This window comes from Argopecten irradians, chromosome 7, assembly GCF_041381155.1.
Source record: "Argopecten irradians isolate NY chromosome 7, Ai_NY, whole genome shotgun sequence".
NCBI classification, from domain to species: Eukaryota; Metazoa; Mollusca; class Bivalvia; order Pectinida; family Pectinidae; genus Argopecten; species Argopecten irradians.
In genome coordinates, this window is record NC_091140.1 from 5,021,105 (window position 1) to 5,047,420 (window position 26,316).

Here is a 26,316-nt window from a genome sequence, read left to right on the forward strand (position 1 = left end):
TGACAAGTGAGTGTTTTAAACCTAATCTTATCTATGTGTGACAAGTGAGTGTTTTTAACCTAAACTTACCCATGTGTGACAAGTGAGTGTTTTAAACCTAATCTTACCCATGTGTGATGAGAGAGTGTTTTAAACCAAAACTTACCAATGTGTGATGAGAGAGTGTTTTAAACCTAATCTTACCAATGTGTGACAAGTGAGTGTTTTAAACCTAAACTTACCTATGTTTGACAAGTGAGTGTTTTAAACCTATTCTTACCTATGTGTGACAAGTGAGTGTTTTAAACCTAAACTTACCCATGTGTGACAAATGAGTGTTTTAAACCTAATCTTACCTATATGTGACAAGTGAGTGTTTTAAACCTAATCTTACCCATGTGTGACAAGTGAGTGTTTTAAACCTAAACTTACCCATGTGTGACAAATGAGTGTTTTAAACCTAATCTTTCCCATGTGTGACAAGTGAGTGTTTTAAACCTAACTTACCCATGTGTGACAAGTGAGTGTTTTAAACCAAAACGTACCCATGTATGATGAGTGAGTGTTTTAAACCAAAACTTACCAATTTGTGATGAGTGAGTGTTTTATACCAAAACCTACCCATGTGTGTCGAGTGAGTGTTTTAAACCAAAACTTACCCATGTGTGACAAGTGAGTGTTTTAAACCTAAACTTACCAATGTGTGACAAGTGATTGTTTTAAACCTAATCTTTCCCATGTGTGACAAGTGAGTGTTTTAAACCTTATCTTACCTATGTGTGACAAGTGAGTGTTTTAAACCTAAACTTACCCATGTGTGACAAGTGAGTGTTTTAAACCCAAACTTACCCATGTGTGATGAGAGAGTGTTTTAAACCAAAACTTACGCATGTGTGACAAGTGAGTGTTTTAAACCCAAACTTACCCATGTGTGTCAAGTGAGTGTTTTAAACCTAAACTTACCCATGTGTGACAAGTGAGTGTTTTAAACCAAAACTTATTTATGTGTGACAAGTGAGTGTTTTAAACCTAAACTTACCTATGTTTGACAAGTGAGTGTTTTAAACCTAATCTTACTTATGTGTGACAAGTGAGTGTTTTAAACCTAAACTTACCCATGTGTGACAAATGAGTGTTTTAAACCTAATCTTACCTATATGTGACAAGTGAGTGTTTTAAACCAAAACCTACCATGTGTGACGAGTGAGTTATTTATACCAAAACTTACCCATGTGTGACGAGTGAGTGTTTTAAACCAAAACCTATCCATGTGTGACGAGTGAGTATTTTAAAGTGTATTCCACTCTCTGCTTCTCTATTCTTTGACCATCAATGAAACTCCATTAATCTTATTAGTATATGACTCAACATGTCTATCCGACTGTCGATCGTTGAACCTTTGTAAATTTAATTTGCTAAGAATGCGTGTTAAGTCTGTTCAGCCTATAGCATCTGTATACATATCATTATACGTTTCTGTCCATTTTCAGTCTCGTTAAGTTTTACTAAAACATATGATCGCAATTTATCATACGGTACGGATCACCAACGAAGCAGAGGACGCATTCCATTCTGAAATCCATGGTCTGGTATTACTCTTAATAGTTTTTGTTTTTACATTTAAAAAGTAAATTTCCAGTTTGGATAATGGTTTCGTCAATGTTCAGTGTTGATGGTTGACAAAGAATATTGTTTGTGGTAGTAGTGTAAATTAGACAATCTACTTTAGTTGTCTTTATTCTGTTCTATTTGACAAAATGGTATTGTTATTAATGTTCATTATCCACAATAGTCATTTTAAGGTATCCAGTTATGCGTCGAATGAAAGTGGAGTCCTGATTATTATGATCATATCACTTTGTTATTTGAAAAAAAGGTAAAGTGATCAATGTTTTTATCATTTTTAGGGTATATTATCTTTATACATGGTATAGATCTAAATAAACTGTCATCTTGTATAATATCAGTACATGTGAAGTACACCATTTTCAGTTCACGAATTTGTGCTGGTTTTTATGTGAATCGTGCATAAAATATAGTTAAGCTACTGACGCAGCTAATACCAAACAGCAGACTTAAATACATTTTCCAATTAGCAGGTATGTGGATCCGATGGGCTAGGCATCGATCTGGTCATATATTATAGGAACGTATACATTAATGGAGTCGTCAACAGGAATGCTTTAAGTCCAATAGCTTTAAGTTGGTTCTTTTTAATTCTAGTCCAGGGCCCAGTTTCACGAACTTTCTTAACTTTATGGAATTTCTTATGGAAAAACATTGAACATTTTAAAGAAGATTTCTTTATCTTCTGTGGTGGGAATGGTTAAATTAAGGAATTCGTTCGTTCCTGAAACTGAACCCAGAACTTGTTGGCTTTTTGTTTACTGTGGGATCTAGTGGCAGTGTGATAAGACTGGTGTCGGTGTTGGTAATGCATGGCCAAAATACAGCAACACAGAAGTCTGTATGTAGTGACGTTTTAGTTCACAACCATTACGTAATATTTATTTAATTAGAAGTCGGCATTGTCAATCAGTCTGGAGGGGAGCGGGCCTTCCTTTGTGTAAATACTGATACACTGTACATGTAATCCCAGTATTCAGTAATGTTTAGCTCTGCCTTTGTAATTTCAATGTCCATGGTTGCACAAATATCTTTAATTACCTTGTTGAGAACACGATAATATGCAGAGTTTGATGGATTGGAAGTCCTGTCACCGTGCATAGAGTCTATTTTTATTCCTCAGACAAGCGTCTTCACCTCCTGGTTATTTGAAAATAATCGTATACAATTTTATAACTTTTCAAACGTGACGACGACATTTAAGATAAACAAGATATATCATAGCCTACTAAATATACTTTTTAACTGTAACATTGTAAGATGTTAGAAGCTACATGTGTCTGCAACATTTACTGCGATATTTTATTTGGAGTTTGGTTTATGAATGTTTCCAAAGAGTCGTCGTAGGCCGAGAGCCAGGGAGTGTGGTGAAGAAGCCCCTGTTCTGAGGTCGACACGGATGAGTATACTTGATCCCGATATGTAGATATATTGGCAAGTTTATCATCTGCCCATTTATTGAACAAAGCATTGAAATTGAAGTTGTATTTGGAACCAACCTCCCTAGCGAGGTCACAAACAAATTCTGTCTGCAGGGCAATTTCAGATTTGATATCTGTAAGTGTTTCCAGTCTCTTCAGCCAGTTTGCGACATCAGTTTCCATCTCTTTCCTGTCCGGAAGCTTCTTGTGGCCACAAATAACTGCGCATGTCCATTCGGCCTGGACGTCAAACATGGTGAAGGAATAATATTGTCCCTGCATGCCTAAGTAGAACACTTTGTTGTTACCATCATCCAGCCATAATGTACCTTTGTACAGTCCAGCGGGGTACAGTGATAGGTCTGTCTTCAGACGGAGAGATTCCGGCAGGTACGGGAAGTGGTACAGGTAGCCGGTGCAAAGAATGATGGCGTCCACTTCCGCTGTCGTCCCGTCTTTGAAATGAATCGTATTCCCATCTACCTTTGTCAACAATGGGCGTTCTGAGATTCCTTCTGGCCATTTAAATCCCATGGTTTTCTTGCGGTAGCTGATGACCACCTCGCCAGACCCCATCTTTCTACATTGCATTGAAATGTCTTCTGCGGATAAACTAGATCCGACTATCAGTAGTCGCTGACCTTTGAACTCGCGTGCATGTCTGAAGTCGTGCGAGTGAAGAACTCTCCCAGGAAACGTATCAATTCCTTCAAAGAAAGGAGTGTTAGGAACAGAGAAATGCCCGGTAGCCACGATGACGTGAGAGAACTTTTCTGGCGGAAGATCGTGGTCACTGGCCAAGTCCTTGGTCAGGACCGTGAAGTCATCCGTGGTCTTGTTGTAGGTCACGTGTTTCACTGTTGTGTTGAAGTGGACATATTTACGGAGGTCGTACTTGTTCCAACGCCCTGTGTAAACAAAGAAAACAATAGCAAAAATATAGCTGATAATGACTAAAGAATGAATTTGGCAGAATAATCCGTTCATTTGCATATGAAGAAGTATTGGTCATGGCTATGTCTTGTTACAACAGCTTTTATTACATAACTGGCCCGTCCAGCCATGTCATACGGCAATGTCTGAAATATCCCATTTAAATCATAACACTTTTATGACGTCACAACTAAAGGCTCGTGGCATATCAAATTATTGAACTCGTTTAATGAATTAATATCATGCCGCCAATCATGTAAGATCTTTTATTTATAGTATACAATTTCAGAAACAATACCTTTAAGATAGTCGAAAAGAACTTCCCGTGGAGGAAAAGATGGAATTGGCTTCCCAAAATGGTCCTTGAATGTATAATCGGGGAACTCGAGACACTCCTTTGGACCATTGGACCAGAGATCCCGGTATTGGCTACCGTGACAAATTTCACCATGCTCGTCCACACCTGTATAAGACGTAAAAATACACCGTTATTATATTATAGTACAGTCCTGTTTATGTCCACGTGAAATTATAAACTATCTGCTCTGCTACCCAATGATTGTAAACGCCGACTAGAATATTTATTACCGTTTGAGACCCACCTCTTCTTTTTCGGTTTAATTGCCCTTATTTTCAGGTTTGAGAACAAGAAGAAGTCGCTATGAGCTAGGTCAGACGAATAGTTAATTCACATCCCTTTCGTTTGACAGCATCCATTGCAACTTTGCATGTGTGGACACTCGCGTTGTCCTGTTGTAGCAAAAATGTTAGGATGATTTACGTTCACGGATATCAATTCTCAGCTGGTCTAGCATAGTACTCATATTATACTTCTCTTGGGTAAAACGCTTTTACATCCCTATATAATGTAGCCTCGGGGACCTTGACCCTACCTACTGACGACTCTCAGGGGGATAGTGAGACCCCATATGCAGGGTCATACAAATCACATTTTTTGTAAAGGAACTGAATACCTTTCTATCTATGAAGAGTATTTGATTCTTTCAATTTTACATCTTTTTGGCCCCTCCCACAGCCCACTGGGAGTTAGGGGGTCATAGAATTCACAACTTTGGTTGGCCTTATGCCTCAAAGTTCATTGAAACTGCTTCAACGAAAATGTAAATTGTTTACGGACATATGACGCACGATGCACGACGACGGACAAAAGGCGATTAGAAAAGGTCCTTTGAGACTTCGTCTCAGGTGACCTAAAAAAACTGAGAATATCTTAGCAATAAATCTAATACACATAAAAAATGATCGAATTAATATCTCGCTAATTGTATGAATTAATTTATTGGTAGGCCTTAATTCAAAGTTAATGTATGTATTCTCCATTTCTGCATTGAAAACATGTGCTCAATGATAATAATAGCCTTGATTTAAATTAATAACACCTTCAAACACATGCTACTGTATGGTTTATAGAACTGAAATTTACTGTATGCTGATAGCGATTTCGGCAACAAACTATACAGTAGTCTGCGATTATAAAGTTGCGATTGTACAAACTCTAGGCATTAACTTCACAACAATAACGTTTAATTGTTCCTTCACATCATCGATTTTTATTAACAGTTCCATTTTTTTCATATTTTATCGGATTTATTATTAGAAACACATACATTTAGTAAACTCGAATGAAAGTGTTAGTGATAAGTGGCAGATTATGAAAACTGCATACAGTCACAGGTCTCTTTTAAAGTAAGGGATATCAAAGCAGTGATCAATAACGTACTGTTATAGGTGACATTGATACGCATGTTGTACACTATACAAACACAGACTGTACATGTATTTGTTTCTCTAAAATTACCCTCCTGTAACGTTTTTTTAACTAGTTTAACATCCTATTAACAACAAGTGTCATTTAAGGACCTGCCAGGTTTGCTGGTGGAGGAAAGCCGGGGTACCCGGGAGAAAAGCACCGACCAGCGGTCAGTACCTGGCAACTGCCCCACATGGAAAACGAACCCGCATCCCAGAGGTGGAAGGCTTGTGGTAATATATAGAGACATCATAACCCCTCGGCCACCGCGGCTCTTAGTCTCGATGTAACGTGATATTGTTATGATTAATAAAATCTTACATGGATCTGTCAAGTGGAGAGGGATATCTCAACCAGAGAAAAAGATTTTGGCTGTCAACCCGAGGCTCTCCCATAGGGTAAATATTAAATTCTAGTTGTTTTGCAGCCTTTACAACGCGCCATTATCACAGGAATGTCGTTATGCATCAAAATTGATGACGTCATCGACAATGCACGATGCGTGTGAGCTAACTTTCACCCCCCCCCCCCTCTGTGTGTAAGATTAATCGAATACTTCCCTACCTAGAGGGTGTGACAACAAAATCACAAGCCGAGGGATAATTCATAAACGTCTAATATCATTAAGAAGTCCCCCGAGGCTTGTGATTTTGTTGTCACATCCTTATAGGTAGGGAATGATTCTTTTTCTCCCACACACAAAAGGAAAGAAAAGAGATAATAGCCTAAACAGAAGCATTTTCACCGCGACATGAACATGGTTCCATCGTCTCCATGTCAATATTGATGACGTCATCGACAATACACGCCACGATCACACCGCATGAAGTCATGACGTAATTGTCTTCAGGCTAAAAAAGGTTAGCGCGTGCAATCTGTCCTACCCTAGGGTTGACAGAGTAATCTCCCACGGCAAAAAAAGGTGACACATCAATGAATGGTGAGAGAAAACCCTGTCAAGTATGGGAGAAAAAGTTATCTTTTCCCTAGCAGCCATGGGTTATCCGTGTGAAGTACATTGTATGAAAGAAAAAAAAATCCAACAACCCCTGGTCTCTGTGATGTTCAGTGTATTGGTAAGCTCATCATCACGTAACATTGTATTGGTAAGCTCCTAATCACGTAACAGTGTATTGGTAAGCTCCTCATCACGTAACAGTGTATTGATAAGCTCCTCATCCTGTAACAGTGTATTGGTAAGCTCCTCATTACGTTACAGTGTATTGGTAAGCTCCTCATCACGTAACATTGTATTGGTAAGCTCCTAATCACGTAACAGTGTATTGGTAAGCTCCTCATCACGTAACAGTGTATTGGTAAGCTCCTAATCACGTAACAGTGTATTGGTAAGCTCCTCATCACGTAACAGTGTATTGGTAAGCTCCTCATCCTGTAACAGTGTATTGGTAAGCTCCTCATCCTGTAACAGTGTATTGGTAAGCTCCTCATTACGTTACAGTGTATTGGTAAGCTCCTCATCACGTAACAGTGTATTGGTAAGCTCATCATCACGTAACAGTGTATTGGTAAGCTCATCATCACGTAACAGTGTATTGGTAAGCTCCTCATCACGTAACAGTGTATTGGTAAGCTCCTCATTACGTTACAGTGTATTGGTAAGCTCCTCATCACGTAACAGTGTATTGGTAAGCCCCTCATCACGTAACAGTGTATTGGTAAGCCCCTCATCACGTAACAGTGTATTGGTAAGCTCCTCATCACGTAACAGTGTATTGGTAAGCTCCTCATCACGTAACAGTGTATTGGTAAGCTCCTCATCACGTAACAGTGTATTGGTAAGCTCCTCATCACGTAACAGTGTATTGGTAAGCTCATCATCACGTAACAGTGTATTGGTAAGCTCCTCATCACGTAACAGTGTATTGGTAAGCTCCTCATTACGTGACAGTTTATTGGTAAGCTCCTCATCACGTAACAGTGTATTGGTAAGCTCCTCATTACGTTACAGTGTATTGGTAAGCTCCTCATCACGTAACAGTGTATTGGTAAGCTCCTCATTACGTAACAGTGTATTGGTAAGCTCCTCATCACGTAACAGTGTATTGGTAAGCTCCTCATTACGTTACAGTGTATTGGTAAGCTCCTCATCACGTAACAGTGTATTGGTAAGCTCCTCATTACGTGACAGTTTATTGGTAAGCTCCTCATCACGTAACAGTGTATTGGTAAGCTCCTCATCACGTAACAGTGTATTGGTAAGCTCCTCATCACGTAACAGTGTATTGGTAAGCTCCTCATTACGTGACAGTTTATTGGTAAGCTCCTCATCACGTAACAGTGTATTGGTAAGCTCCTCATTACGTTACAGTGTATTGGTAAGCTCCTCATCACGTAACAGTGTATTGGTAAGCTCCTCATCACGTAACAGTGTATTGGTAAGCTCCTCACCACGTAACAGTGTATTGGTAAGCTCCTCATCACGTAACAGTGTATTGGTAAGCTCCTCATCACGTAACAGTGTATTGGTAAGCTCATCATCACGTAACAGTGTATTGGTAAGCTCATCATCACGTAACAGCGTATTGGTAAGCTCCTCATCACGTAACAGTGTATTGGTAAGCTCCTCATCACGTAACAGTGTATTGGTAAGCTCCTCATCACGTAACAGTGTATTGGTAAGCTCCTCATCGCGTAACAGTGTATTGGTAAGCTCCTCATCGCGTAACAGTGTATTGGTAAGCTCCTCATCACGTAACAGTGTATTGGTAAGCTCCTCATCACGTAACAGTGTATTGGTAAGCTCCTCATCACGTAACAGTGTTTTGGTAAGCTCATCATCACGTAACAGTGTTTTGGTAAGCTCATCATCACGTAACAGTGTATTGGTAAGCTCATCATCACGTAACAGTGTATTGGTAAGCTCATCATCACGTAACAGTGTATTGGTAAGATCCTCATCACGTAACAGTGTTTTGGTAAGCTCATCATCACGTAACAGTGTATTGGTAAGCTCATCATCACGTAACAGTGTATTGGTAAGCTCATCATCACGTAACAGTGTATTGGTAAGCTCCTCATCACGTAACAGTGTATTGGTAAGCTCATCATCACGTAACAGTGTATTGGTAAGCTCATCATCACGTAACAGCGTATTGGTAAGCTCCTCATCACGTAACAGTGTATTGGTAAGCTCCTCATCCTGTAAGAGTGTATTGGTAAGCTCCTCATCCTGTAAGAGTGTATTGGTAAGCTCCTCATCCTGTAACAGTGTATTGGTAAGCTCCTTATCACGTAACAGTGTATTGGTAAGCTCCTCATCACGTAACAGTGTATTGGTAAGCTCCTCATCACGTAACAGTGTATTGGTAAGCTCCTCATCACGTAACAGTGTATTGGTAAGCTCCTCATCACGTAACAGTGTATTGGTAAGCTCCTCATCACGTAACAGTGTTTTGGTAAGCTCATCATCACGTAACAGTGTATTGGTAAGCTCATCATCACGTAACAGTGTATTGGTAAGCTCATCATCACGAAACAGTGTATTGGTAAGCTCATCATCACGTAACAGTGTATTGGTAAGCTCATCATCACGTAACAGTGTATTGGTAAGCTCCTCATCACGTAACAGTGTTTTGGTAAGCTCATCATCACGTAACAGTGTATTGGTAAGCTCATCATCACGTAACAGTGTATTGGTAAGCTCATCATCACGTAACAGTGTATTGGTAAGCTCCTCATCACGTAACAGTGTATTGGTAAGCTCATCATCACGTAACAGTGTATTGGTAAGCTCATCATCACGTAACAGCGTATTGGTAAGCTCCTCATCACGTAACAGCGTATTGGTAAGCTCCTCATCCTGTAACAGTGTATTGGTAAGCTCCTCATCACGTAACAGTGTATTGGTAAGCTCCTAATCACGTAACAGTGTATTGGTAAGCTCCTCATCACGTAACAGTGTATTGGTAAGCTCCTCATCACGTAACAGTGTATTGGTAAGCTCCTCATCACGTAACAGTGTATTGGTAAGCTCCTCATCACGTAACAGTGTATTGGTAAGCTCCTCATCACGTAACAGTGTATTGGTAAGCTCCTCATCACGTAACAGTGTATTGGTAAGCTCCTCATCCTGTAACAGTGTATTGGTAAGCTCCTCATCACGTAACAGTGTATTGGTAAGCTCCTCATCGCGTAACAGTGTATTGGTAAGCTCCTCATCACGTAACAGTGTATTGATAAGCTCCTCATCCTGTAACAGTGTATTGGTAAGCTCCTCATCACGTAACAGTGTATTGGTAAGCTCCTCATTACGTGACAGTGTATTGGTAAGCTCCTCATCACGTAACAGTGTATTGATAAGCTCCTCATCCTGTAACAGTGTATTGGTAAGCTCCTCATCACGTAACAGTGTATTGGTAAGCTCCTCATTACGTGACAGTTTATTGGTAAGCTTCTCATTGATATCTCAGTGAATGAGACTAAACGATCATTTTCGAAATTACAGGTGACCTATAGTGATTATTGAGTGTTACCTGTACTTTTCTACTCTACCTATCTTCTACATCGACTTGTCTACACACAAACCGGTTCATCTTGATTGATAAAAACACGCCAACTAGCGGATATTAAAGACACAATTCGTATACAAAATAAAAACTCATTAAGTATAGGAAATATCGATTCACATAAATGAATGTTAACTATTTATACTCGTATACTCATTGCATCAAAATAAATAAACCAATAGCGGATAATGTCGAAAGAAGTATCACATCATATCTGAACTCTGAATATTCAAAATAACAAGTTTGCAAGTATGATATCAAGGATCTGCTCTGGTGAAAAGTCCATTTTTCTGATAACTAACTTTTTTTCGATTATATATTTTTGGAAATAGGAGTTCATACCAAAGTTTGAAATGGACTAAAATGATATGATGATGTGCTTGATTATGTGCTATTGCGAATCGAAAATAGCTATTTAACCCAAATTGTGATTTTACTGGAATTTCACTGTTTTGAAAATTCACATGACAAACTAAATCAATCTTTTCCAAATAAATAGTCTGGTAGTTATTGATATTCGCGAAAATTAATAAAATGTTTTGTTTAAAGAACATAATAATACTACAGTCAACATATTCTTTTGTTCAGAATAGCAGTATATGCTACCCCGCCTCTTACATTTTAAAGATGAAAATACCACATTGTTTTTTCGATTTAATGACAGATTCAACGCTTTACAGAAAAAGTTATGATGACAATCTTTTTTTCTAAAATTTTGTTGTTCTCAGGAAAACATGTTGCTGCTTCTAAAATCATTTTAAAAATATGGGGTCAGTGTGCTTGAGATTTGTCCCGTTATAATTTTTTTTCAGCATTTCTTGCTTCAAATTATTGTATCTTAACTAAGATGTAAAAATTAAAAACCAATATGTTATCAATTAACAATTAAATGCTTAATGTATTCATCATAGTGAACCTCGGAAATATTTACAGCAAAAATAAATTTGATATGGCTAACTATGTCGTCGTACAAGCTATTTAAAATATTCGTGTAATTTTATTTATCAAAATGAGATTGAGAATCCCAATATATATATGATCAAGACACATTTAAGGTATCAGGGCTCTTAAGCAAGGATGATTTAAAAATAATAACAATTTTTTAAAGTAATAAACACACATCACCCTAGTAATACTACTTGGAGGGTGGGTAGGAGCGAATGAACATTCAACGCAACTATAAAACATTTATTTAGTATATGTTCAAAATCCTTGAGGGAAGCAAGACAATTTTTTTTGTTTTTATTTTTATTTTTTTTATTTTTTATTTATTATTATTATTATTTTGCGGAGGAGAGGGGAATGGCCATTTTGCATTTGCGCTCTTGCCGTTTTAGTCCTGTGGGATTATGAACAGACAACGATATACTTTCATGATTGTAATATCATTTTCTAATTTCTAAACACCTTACCTGTTCTCCATGTATAGTTCCACAGACCTCCCCAGTTGGACTGTTTTTCGTAGCAGACGACATTTGCATAATTCTTCCCAGCTGCTTTCAACTTTTCATTTTGATAAAGAAATGACATTCCACTGGGTCCTGCGCCAATAAGGCAGACACGTTGGTTTCCGCCCGCCATCGAGACGACTACCTGTGTTTGTAAACGTGTCGACGTCTGTGGGGAGCGAAGTAGGTAGTGTGTGTTATATGACTGCTCACAAAGACTACTCAAGCTTGATATGTATTTCAATAGTGCACACGGTGGACGAGAACTGCCATAAAAAATTCAAGCTTTTATCTAAATCTATATCAAATTAAAAAAAAAACTATTCAAGTTATTCAATGTTTATTTTCAACCTTATTCTTATTAATGATATGACAACATAAATGTTTAAGCCTGTGAAAATAATCGTTGTGATATTTTTTTTTTAATATTTTTTTATGTGTTATTTTCGTACCGCATTTTTTCTGTCGTTTGGTAGTTTATCTGTAGCACGATAACTGTTGAAAGGTACATATACCATTTTGTATTCGTTTCTGGTCTTTATAGTTAATGTTTCTTTGTTTTATACTGAATATGGCATACTTTTTTGGTCATCTGAGCCGAAGGGTCAGAATGACCTATAGCCATCATGCTTCGTCCGTCGTCGTGCGCCGTGCGCCGTGCGCCGTCCGCCGTCCGTAAACTTTTCACATTTCAATTTTCTTCTCAAGTTTGACCGGTGGGATTGAGCTGAAACTTACCTGAAATGATCCTGACATGGTCCCGACAAAATGTTGTTATTGTTCGGGTCGATCCGTAATCCAAGATGGCTGTCACAGCCGCCATCTTGAAAACACATTTTGAACTTCTTCTCAAGTTCTATCGGTGCGATTTGGCTGAAACTCAAATGAAATGATTCTGACATGGTCCCGACAAAGTGTTGTTATTTTTCGGGTTGATCCAAAATCCAAGATGGCCGCAACAGCCGCCATCTTGAAAATACATTTTGAACTTCTTCTCGAGTTCTACCGGTGCGATTTGGCTGAAACTTGCATGAAATGATCCTGACATGGTCCCAACAAATTGTTGTCGTTTTTCGGGTCGATCCGAAATCCAAGATGGCCGCCATAGCCGCCATCTTGAAAACACATTTTGAACTTCTTCTCAAGTTCTACCGGTGCGATTAGGCTGAAACTTGCATGAAATGATCCTGACATGGTCCCGACAAAGTGTTGTTATTTTTCGGGTCCATCCAAAATCCAAGATGGCCGCAACAGCCGCCATCTTGAAAAAACATTTTGAACTTCTTCTCAAGTTCTACCCCTGGGATTTGGCTGAAACTTGCATGAATGATCCTGACATGGTCCCGACAAAGTGTTATTATATTTTGGGTTGATCCGTAATCCAAGATGGCTGTCACAGCCGCCATCTTGAAAACACATTTTGAACTTCTTCTCAAGTTCTACCGGTGCGATTTGGCTGAAACTCAAATGAAATGATTCTGACATGGTCCCGACAAAGTGTTGTTATTTTTCGGGTTGATCCAAAATCCAAGATGGCCGCAACAGCCGCCATCTTGAAAATACATTTTGAACTTCTTCTCGAGTTCTACCGGTGCGATTTGGCTGAAACTTGCATGAAATGATCCTGACATGGTCCCAACAAATTGTTGTTGTTTTTCGGGTCGATCCGAAATCCAAGATGGCCGCCATAGCCGCCATCTTGAAAACACATTTTGAACTTCTTCTCAAGTTCTACCGGTGCGATTAGGCTGAAACTTGCATGAAATGATCCTGACATGGTCCCGACAAAATGTTGTTATTTTTCGGGTCGATCCAAAATCCAAGATGGCCGCAACAGCCGCCATCTTGAAAAAAACATTTTGAACTTCTTCTCAAGTTCTACCCCTGGGATTTGGCTGAAACTTGCATGAATGATCCTGACATGGTCCCGACAAAGTGTTATTATATTTTGGGTTGATCCAAAATCCAAGATGGCCGCCACAGCCGCCATCTTGAAAACACATTTTGAACTTCTTCTCAAGTTCTACCGGTGCGATTTGGCTGAAACTTGCATGAAATGATCCTGACATGGTTCCGACAAAGTGCTGTTATCTTTCGAGTCGATCCGAAATTCAAGATCGCCGCCACAGCCGCCATTTTGAAAATGCGTTTTGAACTTCTTCTCAAGTTCTACCCCTGGGATTTGGCTGAAACTTGCATGAATGATCCTGACATGGTCCCGACAAAGTGTTATTATTTTTTGGGTTGATCCAAAATGCAAGATGGCCGCCACAGCCGCTATCTTGAAAACACATTTTGAACTTCTTCTCAAGTTCTACCGGTGCGATTTGGCTGAAACTTGCATGAAATGATCCTGACATGGTTCCGACAAAGTGCTGTTATCTTTCGAGTCGATCCGAAATTCAAGATCGCCGCCACAGCCGCCATCTTGAAAATACGTTTTGAACTTCTCAATTTCTACCAGTGCGATTTGGCTGAAACTTTTATGTAATGACCCTGACATGGTCCCGACAAAGTGTTGTTATTTTTCGGGTCGATCCGAAATCCAAGATGGCCGCCACAGCCGCCATCTTAAAACACATTTTGAACTTCTTCTCAAGTTCTACCCCTGCGATTTGGCTGAAACTTGCATGAAATGATCCTGACATGGTCCCGACAAAGTGTTGGTATTTTTCGGGTCAATCCGAAATCCAAGATGGCCATCACAGCGGCCATCTTGCAAATACATTTTGAACTTTCCCTCAAGTTCTACCGGTGCGATTTGGCTGAAACTTGCATGAAATGATCCTGACAAAGTGTTGTTATTGTTCGGGTCGATCCGAAATCCAAGATGGCCGCCACAGCCGTCATCTTGAAAACATATTTTGAACTTCTTCTCAAATTCTACCCCTGCAATTTGGCTGAAACTTGCATGAAATGATCCTGACATGGTCCCGACAAAGTGTTGTTACATCTCTGGTTGATCCCAAATCGAAGATGGCTACCATGACACTATATCTCATTAATTTCCTTCATGTTACGGCCCTTTGGCCTCTTGTTTGAAATACAATTTGTTAATGATCTTGACATGGTCCTGACAAAGTGACACCATATGAAATTAATTTTACTATTGCCAAGGGAGTCAGATGACCGTTAAGGCCCTTTGGGCCTCTTGTTTTGCATGCCACTAAGTAAAATAATCCGAAAATGGCGCAAAACCCCGGTGTTATCGTGACGTCACAATAGAGACATTGACGTTGCGTATTGATTCGGAAAAACATACCCTTAAACAATCACTTTGATAATGGTACAATTAAAGATGCTCCACTGCTGACAAATGACATTTTTTCACTATCAAAACCAGGAGCAGACGATTTAGTATTTTTCTTCAGTTACAAAAGTTACTTACTTTACACCTTACCACCATCTAAAAGTTAAAGCTTCTAATTTTACTTCAAGAAAAAAAAAAGAAAAATAATTAATTGCATCCCGAAAAAAATCCCTGGCACTATATCCTTTATGGATTGAAATGCTGATTGCGCATGCACCTTAGGCAAAATAAATCATTTTATATTATTTTTTTGTGTTAATTAGACGTATATATGCACGATTGAACACCAAATAGTGTTCAAATTATCAGTATCATTTATGCTCTGTCAGCGATGGAGCATCTTTAAACATATTTTATTTACCAAATATAATATAAAATTAATTATAAGCATTGATGTCGTTATCTTTTAATTTCATCGGGTTATGAAAAAATGTTTGCAAATGGTGTGAATCCGCGTAGTGATGTCAATAATTGAGTGGTGTTTAAGTTCATAATTTGCATCCTTTGCAATAAAATCTTGCCAAATATAACCATCGTTACAAAAATAGCCTACCTATCTTATATATAGAAGATGATAAAAGTAAACTTGAACGGTGATATGTACACTTATTTGAATACACAGATTTTGATCCGTCATTTACCTATTAACTCCCTAAGGTAACATGATCTGCATTCGCTAAGTCATGGATAATCATACATGATTGAGAACAGTCAAACAGGTTCATGACACGAATACTTCGCTAAACTGATAACGCTGAAATATCAACCAAAGAAATATTAAGGGGTTTGCACTTTAATGAAATATGGAGATTCACCTGTAATGCGTTCTGTTTTGTATTTCTTTTTGAAAGCCAAGTTGACAACATATGTATTGGAGAACTAAACGAAAAACTTTATATCGAGTGAATTCTGTAGGACACTTTTTGTAGAGTTTTGTAGAAGTTTTACGTGAGCATGACAATTACACTTGGGATCGATGAGGCATGTGTAATTAACATATCATTTTCAGACACTTTAAATGATTCGTCACTTTACTTTTGTTACCTTATAATTTATCTTTTACCTCCCAAGGATGAAAATATTTATACGTAGGCTGAAAATAATTGGTTTTCTTTCCGTGCTTATTTCCTTAAATGTGTTAACCTGAATCATTTCATGGACAAGAAATATTCTATTGTGGAGATAAAAAAAAAGTTTTTTTGTTGTGTGAAATTTTTTTTCTCTACGTGAGCATATTTCTCCACACTATATAATGAACTTGCCCTACATAAAATGTGTTACGTAAGCTCGTACAAGTTTTACCTGAACACTTAGTTTAACTTAGTTTAACTTAGTTTATTCTGAACGCAGGCATTATACGTGCCTCTATATTCATATCTAATATGCTGGGTAAACGAATATTTCCTCACGTCCAATTCGACCTTGATTTATCCATGCTTGATGCATGCCCCCGGGTTCGTTTCTGCTGTTTAAATGGCACAAGTTCCTGTGACACGGATGGAGCATAGCCTCCTCTTTAAATTTTAGAAATTTCAATCATATCTCCTCTGTTGCGCGTATATACTAAGACGGGAGCTTAAGACATCTCAATCTTTCTTCGTATGAATAATTCTTCAATCCAGGCAGTAATTTGGTAGCTGACCTTTGAACGTTTTCTAAAAGTTCAATGTCTTGTTGCTTATATGGTTTCCATATGCACACTCCATATTCTAAGTTGGGTCGAACTAAGGCTTTATACAGTAGACAAAATGAGTTTTTATACATTTATAAGTGTATGTTCTTCTGATGGCTCCAAGTATTCGGTTCGCTTTGTTCAAAGCGGCTTGCATATGAGTTTTAAAGCTTAATTTATTGTCGACAATTATTCCAAGGTCTTTCTCTTGTTTCTTCGGTCAAATTTACTGGTGTTCTATGACCATCAATATCTTTATATAAATGAAGGCTACTAGGAATTTTACTTTTTCCCAAAGTCATTGTTTTACATTTGTTTGGGTGGAACTTCAACAGCCATTTATATGACCAATCTTGAAGATTGTTTAGATCCAGTTGGAGATCTCCTTTCACCTTGGTGTCCTTATACACTTGGGTATCATCAGCATACAGTAGCGCATTAGAATCAACAATATTTGGTTAGTCATTTATAAAAACAACAAATAGCGATGGTCCTAGTATACTGTCTTGTGGTATCCCGCTAGTGACTGATTTCCATTAGATGTGTGACTTTTTACAGCAACTTGCTATCTTCTATTAAACAAAAAGTCTTCTATCCATCTTACTAAATCAATTGAAAACCCACAAGATTTCAATTTGCTGATCAACCATTGATGTGGAACAGTGTCAAAAGCCTTCATGAAGTCCAGATATATTTTCTCGATACCACCACCTTCATCAACCTTTGATATGGAACAGTGTCAAAAGCCTTAATTAAGTCAGGTATATCACCTCTATACAACCACCTTCATCAATTATTTTCGTCCATTCATCTGTGTTGTTTTCGTATTGATTCCATTGTTCCTAGTTCCAGTGGTACCTGATGCTTAGTTTTCCCTACTTTTATTTTTGGAACGTTACTGTTAATAGCCAATGTCTCCATAAACGTGTTATAAGTATCTTCCATGTTTCCCAGTCTATATTCAACTCTTCTCTCATTTTAATATAATTACCTCGGTTGTAGTTTTGTTTCACTCTTTCGTTAGTTTCTGATAGGTATATCTACATATGAACTGGAATGTGATATATCCACTTTTGCCTAGGGCACTGTTAACCTCAAGGTTGGTAACCATATTTTCCTCGTTTGTAAGTATTAGCTCCAACAGGCTGGGTTCTTGGGACTTGCACATGTTGTAGAAGGTACGTACATGTATATCTTATGGTTTTCATGAATTTCGCTTCAGACTTGTTTTGGTGTTCTGATGTGCAGTTTGCCCAGTTGGTATTCTTATAGTTTATTTCCTTCGGCAAAGTCGACACAGACGAAAATGTGTTCCTTAAAAATGTTTGAAATGGTTACTTCAGTCGCGCGAAGTTCTGATTTGATGTATAGTGTGGTTCCGCGAATGCCATTCCTTCCACACTTGTTGTTTATAAATAGATTATATCACTCAATTGACAGTTCTGGTACTTTTGGAACATATCTTTTAGGAAATACTATACCAACAGTCATCATGTTTTCAGCATATATCCTAGTTTTGAGTTCCTCTATTTTGTTAGTTAGTGTGTCTGCATTATTAAATAAACATTTTAAAATGTTCCTATTTTTGCACAATATTGGTTAGGAATGACGCTCATCAATTTCTTTAACACGCGGGTGTATGTTTTTTTTTCATTGCAAGTCTGACGATTTTTCTGTTCCAAGGTGGACCGCGAACTCGGAACATGAATTTCCCGATTCATTACTCTCTCTAAGTTTTGCCTCGTTACTCAGTGCATTTTCCTGTTCTCGTTTCTTCTTCGTAAGACCATTTAACATCTTTATTGTGTTGTATATTGCGTCCTTGTATTTCTTATATTCTGAAAGAAATCCTTTTTGTCCTTAAAAAGATCCAAAAGACACAAGTAATGGCCTACGCTTCTCATGCGCCCTCTCTTATCTCCCTTGTCTGATGACTTTCTGCACCTTTTCCTCATATTTGATATTACAAGTTGCCACTAGTCCTTTTACTTCCATTGCATCAGCTTTCTTTCTGTCCAAACCTTCTTTGATTTGCTCCTCGACTCCAAATATGATGATATAAAGAAAATAAATATGTTTTATCCTACATAAAAATATTTCTCGTCATAACCGTTTAAAAGGCGGTAGAGATTTTCATTACGTGAAAACATAATTAGTTTTACATAAGCACTATAAATATTAATTATGGACCTTTGCTGAGGTCCATATGTACTTAGTAGAATTAAATAACCACCGAGGGCGTAACCCGAGGTCATTATTGGATATTCTATCAGTGCGTTATAACACCATTTGGACTGAATCAAAGGTCCTTGATTTTTATTTTAGATATGATGATTATTCTAAAATGTTTGCTTCATGCTAAGTAATATCGAAATGCATGGAGAATGGTTCGACTACATCTTCCCGAAGAACTCGAGCTCGGGGTATTGTGACGTCATAATAGAAATATCGACTTAGGTGTGACGTCACAGTAGGAATATTGACTCGGGGTTTCTACAAATGGAAACATCGAGTCAATATATTTTCTAATGAAATAAAAACGGTATAAAGCTAGTATATAAATAATACGAATTAAAAGGCCAAAATAAATTCAAATTAAAAACAAAAATCATTTCTATGGGATATATATTCAGCCATTATAGGGCCTTCTTCAGTCCAAAATAACTTTATAGAATATGCTTTCTAAAAATGGAAACATCCAGTCATTATGCTATATATCACTCCCATGTGATAGTGTATTAGCCAATGAGAATGGTGGAAAATCGAACTATATCTATTATTTTAAAATATTTTCGTCACGTATGTGCTGCCGTACAAAACATACAATATGGCATAATCGTCAATATGGGGTCACCTAACCCACATTTAATAGAGAGGATTTACGCGCTATTTACCGCGATGCATAAGAGGAATGTGGCTTGATCGTCGACGTGTGCTTATGACAAGATTCTGGTTCAATGCACATCATGTAAAGGGAAATTTCTTCTTTTGAAATGGGTTAATGGGCTCGTCGAGAAATAAAAATGTTTTTTTTTTCTGAGCATTGAAAAAATCTTACATGAAAAAATCTTACATTTACATAGTACATCAGCCATGTTTCTTACATCTAGTAAGCCATACAGTTAGTAATTTTCACGAGGATGACGCGTTCGAATCAAGTCAAGTGTAAATCATATTATCATCTAGAGACAAAATCGCGAACTTTAATTCTTTAGGTTTTTTAAAAAAAAAAAAAAAAAAAAAAAACATCCGCCAATATAACCGGCTGTATGACATATCGCCATGAAGATTGACAGGTCAGTTATCGTAAAAATCACCGGCTATACGACATATCGACCTGAAGTATGACAGGTCAGTTATCGTTATAATAACCGGCTGTACGACATATCGACCTGAAGTATGACAGGTCAGTTATCGTAATAATAACCGGCTATACGTCATATCGACCTGAAGTATGACAGGTCAGTTATCGTAAAAATCACCGGCTATACGTCATATCGACCTGAAGTATGACAGGTCAGTTATCGTTAAAATAACCGGCTATACGACATATCGACCTGAAGTATGACAGGTCAGTTATCGTAAAAATCACCGGCTATACGTCATATCGACCTGAAGTATGACAGGTCAGTTATCGTTAAAATAACCGGCTATACGACATATCGACCTGAAGTATGACAGGTCAGTTACCGTAAAAATCACCGGCTATACGACATATCGACCTGAAGTATGACAGGTCAGTTATCGTTAAAATAACCGGCTATACGTCATATCGACCTGAAGTATGACAGGTCAGTTATCGTAAAAATCACCGGCTATACGACATATCGACCTGAAGTATGACAGGTCAGTTATCGTAAAAATCACCGGCTATACGTCATATCGACCTGAAGTATGACAGGTCAGTTATCGTAAAAATAACCGGCTATACGACATATCGACCTGAAGTATGACAGGTCAGTTATCGTAAAAATCACCGGCTATACGACATATCGACCTGAAGTATGACATGTCAGTTATCGTAATAATAACCGGCTATACGACATATCGACCTGAAGTATGACAGGTCAGTTATCGTTATAATAACCGGCTGTACGACATATCGACCTGTAGTATGACAGGTCAGTTATCGTAAAAATAACCGGCTATACGTCATATCGACCTGAAGTATGACATGTCAGTTATCGTTAAAATAACCGGCTATACGACATATCGACCTGAAGTATGACAGGTCAGTTATCGTTAAAATAACCGGCTATACGTCATATCGACCTGAAGTATGACAGGTCAGTTATCGTTAAAATAACCGGCTATACGTCATATCGACCTGAAGTATGACAGGTCAGTTATCGTTAAAATAACCGGCTATACGACATATCGACCTGAAGTATGACAGGTCAGTTATCGTTATAATAACCGCCTGTACGACATATCGACCTGAAGTATGACAGGTCAGTTATCGTTATAATAACCGGCTGTACGATATATCGACCTGAAGTATGACATGTCAGTTATCGTTATAATAACCGGCTATACGACATATCGACCTGAAGTATGACATGTCAGTTATCGTAAAAATCACCGGCTATACGACATATCGACCTGAAGTATGACAGGTCAGTTATCGTAAAAATCACCGGCTATACGACATATCGACCTGAAGTATGACAGGTCAGTTATCGTAAAAATCACCGGCTATACGACATATCGACCTGAAGTATGACAGGTCAGTTATCGTAAAAATAACCGGCTATACGACATATCGACCTGAAGTATGACAGGTCAGTTATCGTAAAGATCACCGGCTATACGACATATCGACCTGAAGTATGACAGGTCAGTTATCGTTATAATAACCGGCTGTACGACATATCGACCTGAAGTATGACAGGTCAGTTATCGTAATAAAAACCGGTTATACGACATATCGACCTGAAGTATGACAGGTCAGTTATCGTAAAAATCACCGGCTATACGTCATATCGACCTGAAGTATGACAGGTCAGTTATCGTTAAAATAACCGGCTATACGTCATATCGACCTGAAGTATGACAGGTCAGCTATCGTAATAAAAACCGGTTATACGACATATCGACCTGAAGTATGACAGGTCAGTTATCGTAATAATAACCGGCTATACGACATATCGACCTGAAGTATGACAGGTCAGTTATCGTTATAATAACCGGCTGTACGACATATCGACCTGAAGTATGACAGGTCAGTTATCGTAATAATAACCGGCTATACGACATATCGACCTAAAGTATGACAGGTCAGTTATCGTAAAAATCACCGGCTATACGACATATCGACCTGAAGTATGACAGGTCAGTTATCGTTAAAATAACCGGCTATACGACATATCGACCTGAAGTATGACAGGTCAGTTATCGTTATAATAACCGGCTATACGACATATCGACCTGAAGTATGACAGGTCAGTTATCGTTAAAATAACCGGCTATACGACATATCGACCTGAAGTATGACAGGTCAGTTATCGTTAAAATAACCGGCTATACGACATATCGACCTGAAGTATGAATGCAGGGGAAACAAGCAAAATATATTAAGATGTCATTTCACTTTTAGTGGTAGCTATATTTAACTTACGACCCAAAGATATTTGAACATCGATATATAAAGAAAATATTTAAGCCAATGAAAAAGCAAAATCTGAATTATATAAGAAAAACGCACTAGATATCTTTTTCCGAGTTACCTCCCATTAATCTCTTATAAACTGTATGATGTGTATATGGAGAGGACTACATATTAACACCATTTTCAATAAAATATTTGGAAATTAAAAAAGAGAGTTATATTGGTCACCGATAGGTTTTTGAAAGTGTTTACAAAAAGACTTGCATAAGGGTACTTAGTTTTGAAGGCATCGGAATATATCTATGAATATCAGTTTATCTCATCATAAGTAAAATGAAAAATTAAATACAAATAAACACACATTTTGAGCGATGTTTGTAAAGCCCAGAAAACGTCATGATGCCTTCTCTCTAATAATTCGTGTGCTCAATGTTCGTTCCCCGCAAACATATTTATACTGTTTTTGTATTTTGGTTCTGTTGTATATGTTTTGACAGCAAAGACAAGTCTAATAAGTCAATTGGTCAATCAATAATCCAACGTTTTCATTTTATATAGGGTTTGCTAATAGAACAAACTAAAATAACGTATGAGAATTCAATTTTGCTTGTTGCGAGTATTTCCATTGGCTTAAAAATTTACTTTATCAGCCCATAAAGGAAAAAATGGCGTCGCCGTTTGTAACGTTGCTTCTGATTGGCTGAGATGACAGCGTAATGATTTCATAGACAGAAGAGTCCCAAAATGAATTTTGAATATTGAAGAGATTATCTTTAGTAAATTGAATTATAAAGATTAATTTTAATAATTTTTTATGTTATGTAGATATAACACAAAAATATGAGTGTACCCTAAACAAACCGCGAAGCGGTTTATGATGAGAGTACACTCAGTGCCTAGTTAATCCTTAAATAGAACTGAAGGCTAAATGTACGATAACAGATGAAACAAATAGTATGGTCGTATATCAAAAGAATCGAATAACCGTACACAGTGGTTGACTTTATGACTTTGAATTTGCACGTTGAAATCTACATATCAATCTTCGAAGGCCTGCTATTGGTCATTTTCTCTCTCCTGAAATGCTTTCGAAGTTGAAATGATAAATTAAGGCCGTGTCTTGTAGAATGTTTTTTTTTTTTTTTTTTTTTTTTTTAAAGGTCTGAATCAAACAGAGCAGTGCTATATATATGTTTATTTGTAATAATGGCGAAAAATATAATGCATTAATCATAATTATACTTATCCCGCCTCAGACAATAATCTGGTATTCCTATTGGTTAAAATGACATCCAAAATATAGTCAAATAAGGTTAGTAGAAATCGCATTCGGTTTAGATAATAGAGTTATCATGTTTTGCCCCTAACTTCGACGTCATTAGCAACAGCATGACGGTCAAGTAACGCTTCGCGACGACGGCACTCAGAGAGATGGAAACAGAAATGGATCATGACGATGCACTGCTTATGTTCAAAGTTATTTTCGTTTTCATTCATGATGTATTTTTGCAGGGGTTTTTTTTATTGAAAGTGCCTTCGACGGGATAAATTCGTTACACAATTTGGGCGTGACCTAATAAGGAAACATATTGGGTCTAAAATAAGCATGTATCGGGCCAGGCGAATACAAGTTTATTTTATACCCAATATTTTCCGTATTGTGTCACTAACAATGTGTGTAACTAATAGTATCGAGGGATTATTAGGTTGATAAATAAGCAAGGGAAAGGAAATATATCAGGGACTGGAGACAAATTATGTTATACAATATTGAACACAGACTATAAAATCAAAGTCAAAGTATTTCCAGAAAGATTTTTTAAAACCTATTCTACCAAGTAGTGTTCATAGTAGCTTCAATACAGGTAGAAATGTAGAAGACTACTGCCAGCCATCATAGAATATTCCAATATAGAGCATAAAGGAGGAATCATAATTTTCTTAGACCAACAGAAAGCCTTCGAAAGAGTAGAATGGGAATGGCTAAAGAGTAGTTTAAGGAAATTCGATTTTGGTAAATTGACGATCGAATACATTAATAAGACTTCCAAATGTTCAAAAAGCTGTATCAACTATTCATAGAAAGGATATTAATGCTGTTATCATATCAATCACACGTATGAAATTTTGTGAAAGGATGAGAGCAACTATTCTCTTAGCCCAGACAGGAATATCCGCGATTTAACCGGTGTGAGATTTTTTCTGTCTCACCCTAGGGTAAAGACAAGCTATACGAGATCTAGGGTAAAAGAAAAAGAAATATTCACCCCTTTTGGTGTGAAGCAGGATATCTCAACCACTGGGATAAGATTCTTAAGCTGTCAAACACTTAAATCGACAAAGACTCGTGTTTGACAACTTAAGAATCTATCTCGGGTTGAGATAGATTCTTAAGAGATTATTAGGCCAAAACATACTGTATGTATATATCAAGAAATCTTAACTGAATTTCAATGGCTAAACTGAGACGAAATTAAAAGGTGACAGCTGAGACATAGATATAAAAGGGATAGAAATAACAGCACTTGGTCAGGACCATCTTGGTTCCATTTAGACAAGTTTCGACTGCACTGGTAGAACTTAAACAGTATAAAATATGAAGTGTTTGCAGATGACGTGCGGCGGACGAAGCACGATTGGCAGTCATGATCCTTTTGGTCAGAGTTCAGGTGCATAATCAAACAGATAAAAACGCAGCACGGGGTTATCCGGTTATAAGGTGAATATTCATATTGTTATTAAAACAAAATTTGGCGTCCTGCTGATTAAAATAGGTGTAAAAATGTTATACTGAACATATATCAAATACCGTTCAAAAAGTTCCGTTACCAAAGAAAGTTCATTCCATTGTTTTGTAGGTCCATTCGTCCCTACTTGCTACATGTCTGGTTTACAAAAGTTTCCAAAGAGTCGTCGTAAGCCGAGAACCAGGGCGTGTGGTGTGTGATCCCTGGGTTTCCGGTGAAGACCGAGGTATACACCTGATCCCTATATGTAGCTATATCGGCATACTTGTCGTCTTCCCACTTGTTGAACAAGGCTTTCACATCTAAGTTGTATTTGCAGCCAACCTCCCTTGCAAGATCACAAACGAATTCTGTCTGCACGGCAATATCATCATACACATTCTCTACAGCTTCCCGTTTCTTCACCCATTTTGCTTCATCGGATTCCATTTCCTTTCTATCCGGAAGTTTCTTGTGCCCGCAAATGACCGCGCATGTCCATTCGGCTTGGACGTCAAACATGGTGAAGGAATAGTACTGGTCCTGCATACTGAGATAGAAGACTTTGTGGTTACCGTCACCCATCCATAAGGTGCCTTTGTACAGTCCTGCAGGGTACACGGATAATGATGTCTTCAGACGGAGAGATTCCGACAGGTACGGGAAGTGGTACAGGTATCCGGTGCAAAGAATGATGGCGTCCACTTCCGCTGTCGTCCCGTCTTTGAAATGAATCGTATTCCCATCTACCTTTGTCAACAAAGGACGTTCTGTGATTCCGTCTGGAAACTTGAAGCCCATAGGTTTTCTACGGTAGCTGATGACCACCTTATCTGATCCCATCTTCCTGCACTGCATTGAAATGTCTTCTGCGGAGTAGCTCGATCCGACAATCAGTATTCGCTTACCTTTGAATTCGCGTGCTTGCCTGAAGTCGTGCGAGTGAAGAACTCTGCCTGGAAACGTTTCTATTCCTTCAAAGTAGGGAACGTTTGGAAAAGAGAAATGCCCGGTAGCCACGATGACGTGAGAGAACCTCTCTGGAGGAAGATCGTGGTCATTGGCCAAGTCCTTGGTCAGGACTGTGAAGTCATCCGTGGTCTTGTTGTAGGTCACGTGTTTCACTATTGTGTTGAAGTGGACATATTTACGGAGGTCGTACTTGTTCCAACGCCCTGTGTAACCAAATAAAACAATAGAATAGATGAAGGAAATAAAACTATAAAGTGTGCTACTTAATTTACTATTAGACGTAAGAATCAGTTAGTGACAACTGTATCGCTGACCTGAAACAAT

General features: G+C 38.0%; 2 protein-coding genes across 3 annotated transcripts in view; both read right to left on the reverse strand.

Annotated features, from left to right (window-relative positions):
• Positions 1-2,449: 2,449 nt before the first annotated feature.
• Positions 2,450-25,243, reverse strand: LOC138327339 (trimethylamine monooxygenase-like). 2 transcript variants are annotated; one of them, XM_069273356.1, is made up of 4 exons: positions 25,104-25,243; positions 11,669-11,873; positions 4,258-4,422; positions 2,450-3,934 (listed from the first exon to the last, which is right to left on the reverse strand). In XM_069273356.1, exons 2-4 carry the CDS (start codon positions 11,835-11,837, stop codon positions 2,895-2,897), a joined length of 1,374 nt encoding a protein of 457 aa, XP_069129457.1. In that variant the 5' UTR covers positions 11,838-11,873; positions 25,104-25,243; the 3' UTR covers positions 2,450-2,894. The 2 variants fall into 2 exon arrangements, with proteins under 2 accessions (XP_069129457.1, XP_069129456.1); XM_069273355.1 differs by lacking the exon at positions 25,104-25,243 and adding an exon at positions 12,443-20,041.
• LOC138327340 (trimethylamine monooxygenase-like) overlaps positions 25,165-26,316 on the reverse strand; it is a 48,496-nt gene continuing 47,344 nt past the window's right edge. The window contains exon 4 of the mRNA XM_069273359.1: positions 25,165-26,195. Within this exon, the coding sequence (XP_069129460.1) occupies positions 25,165-26,195 (1,031 nt within the window). The remainder of the gene's footprint in view (positions 26,196-26,316) is intronic.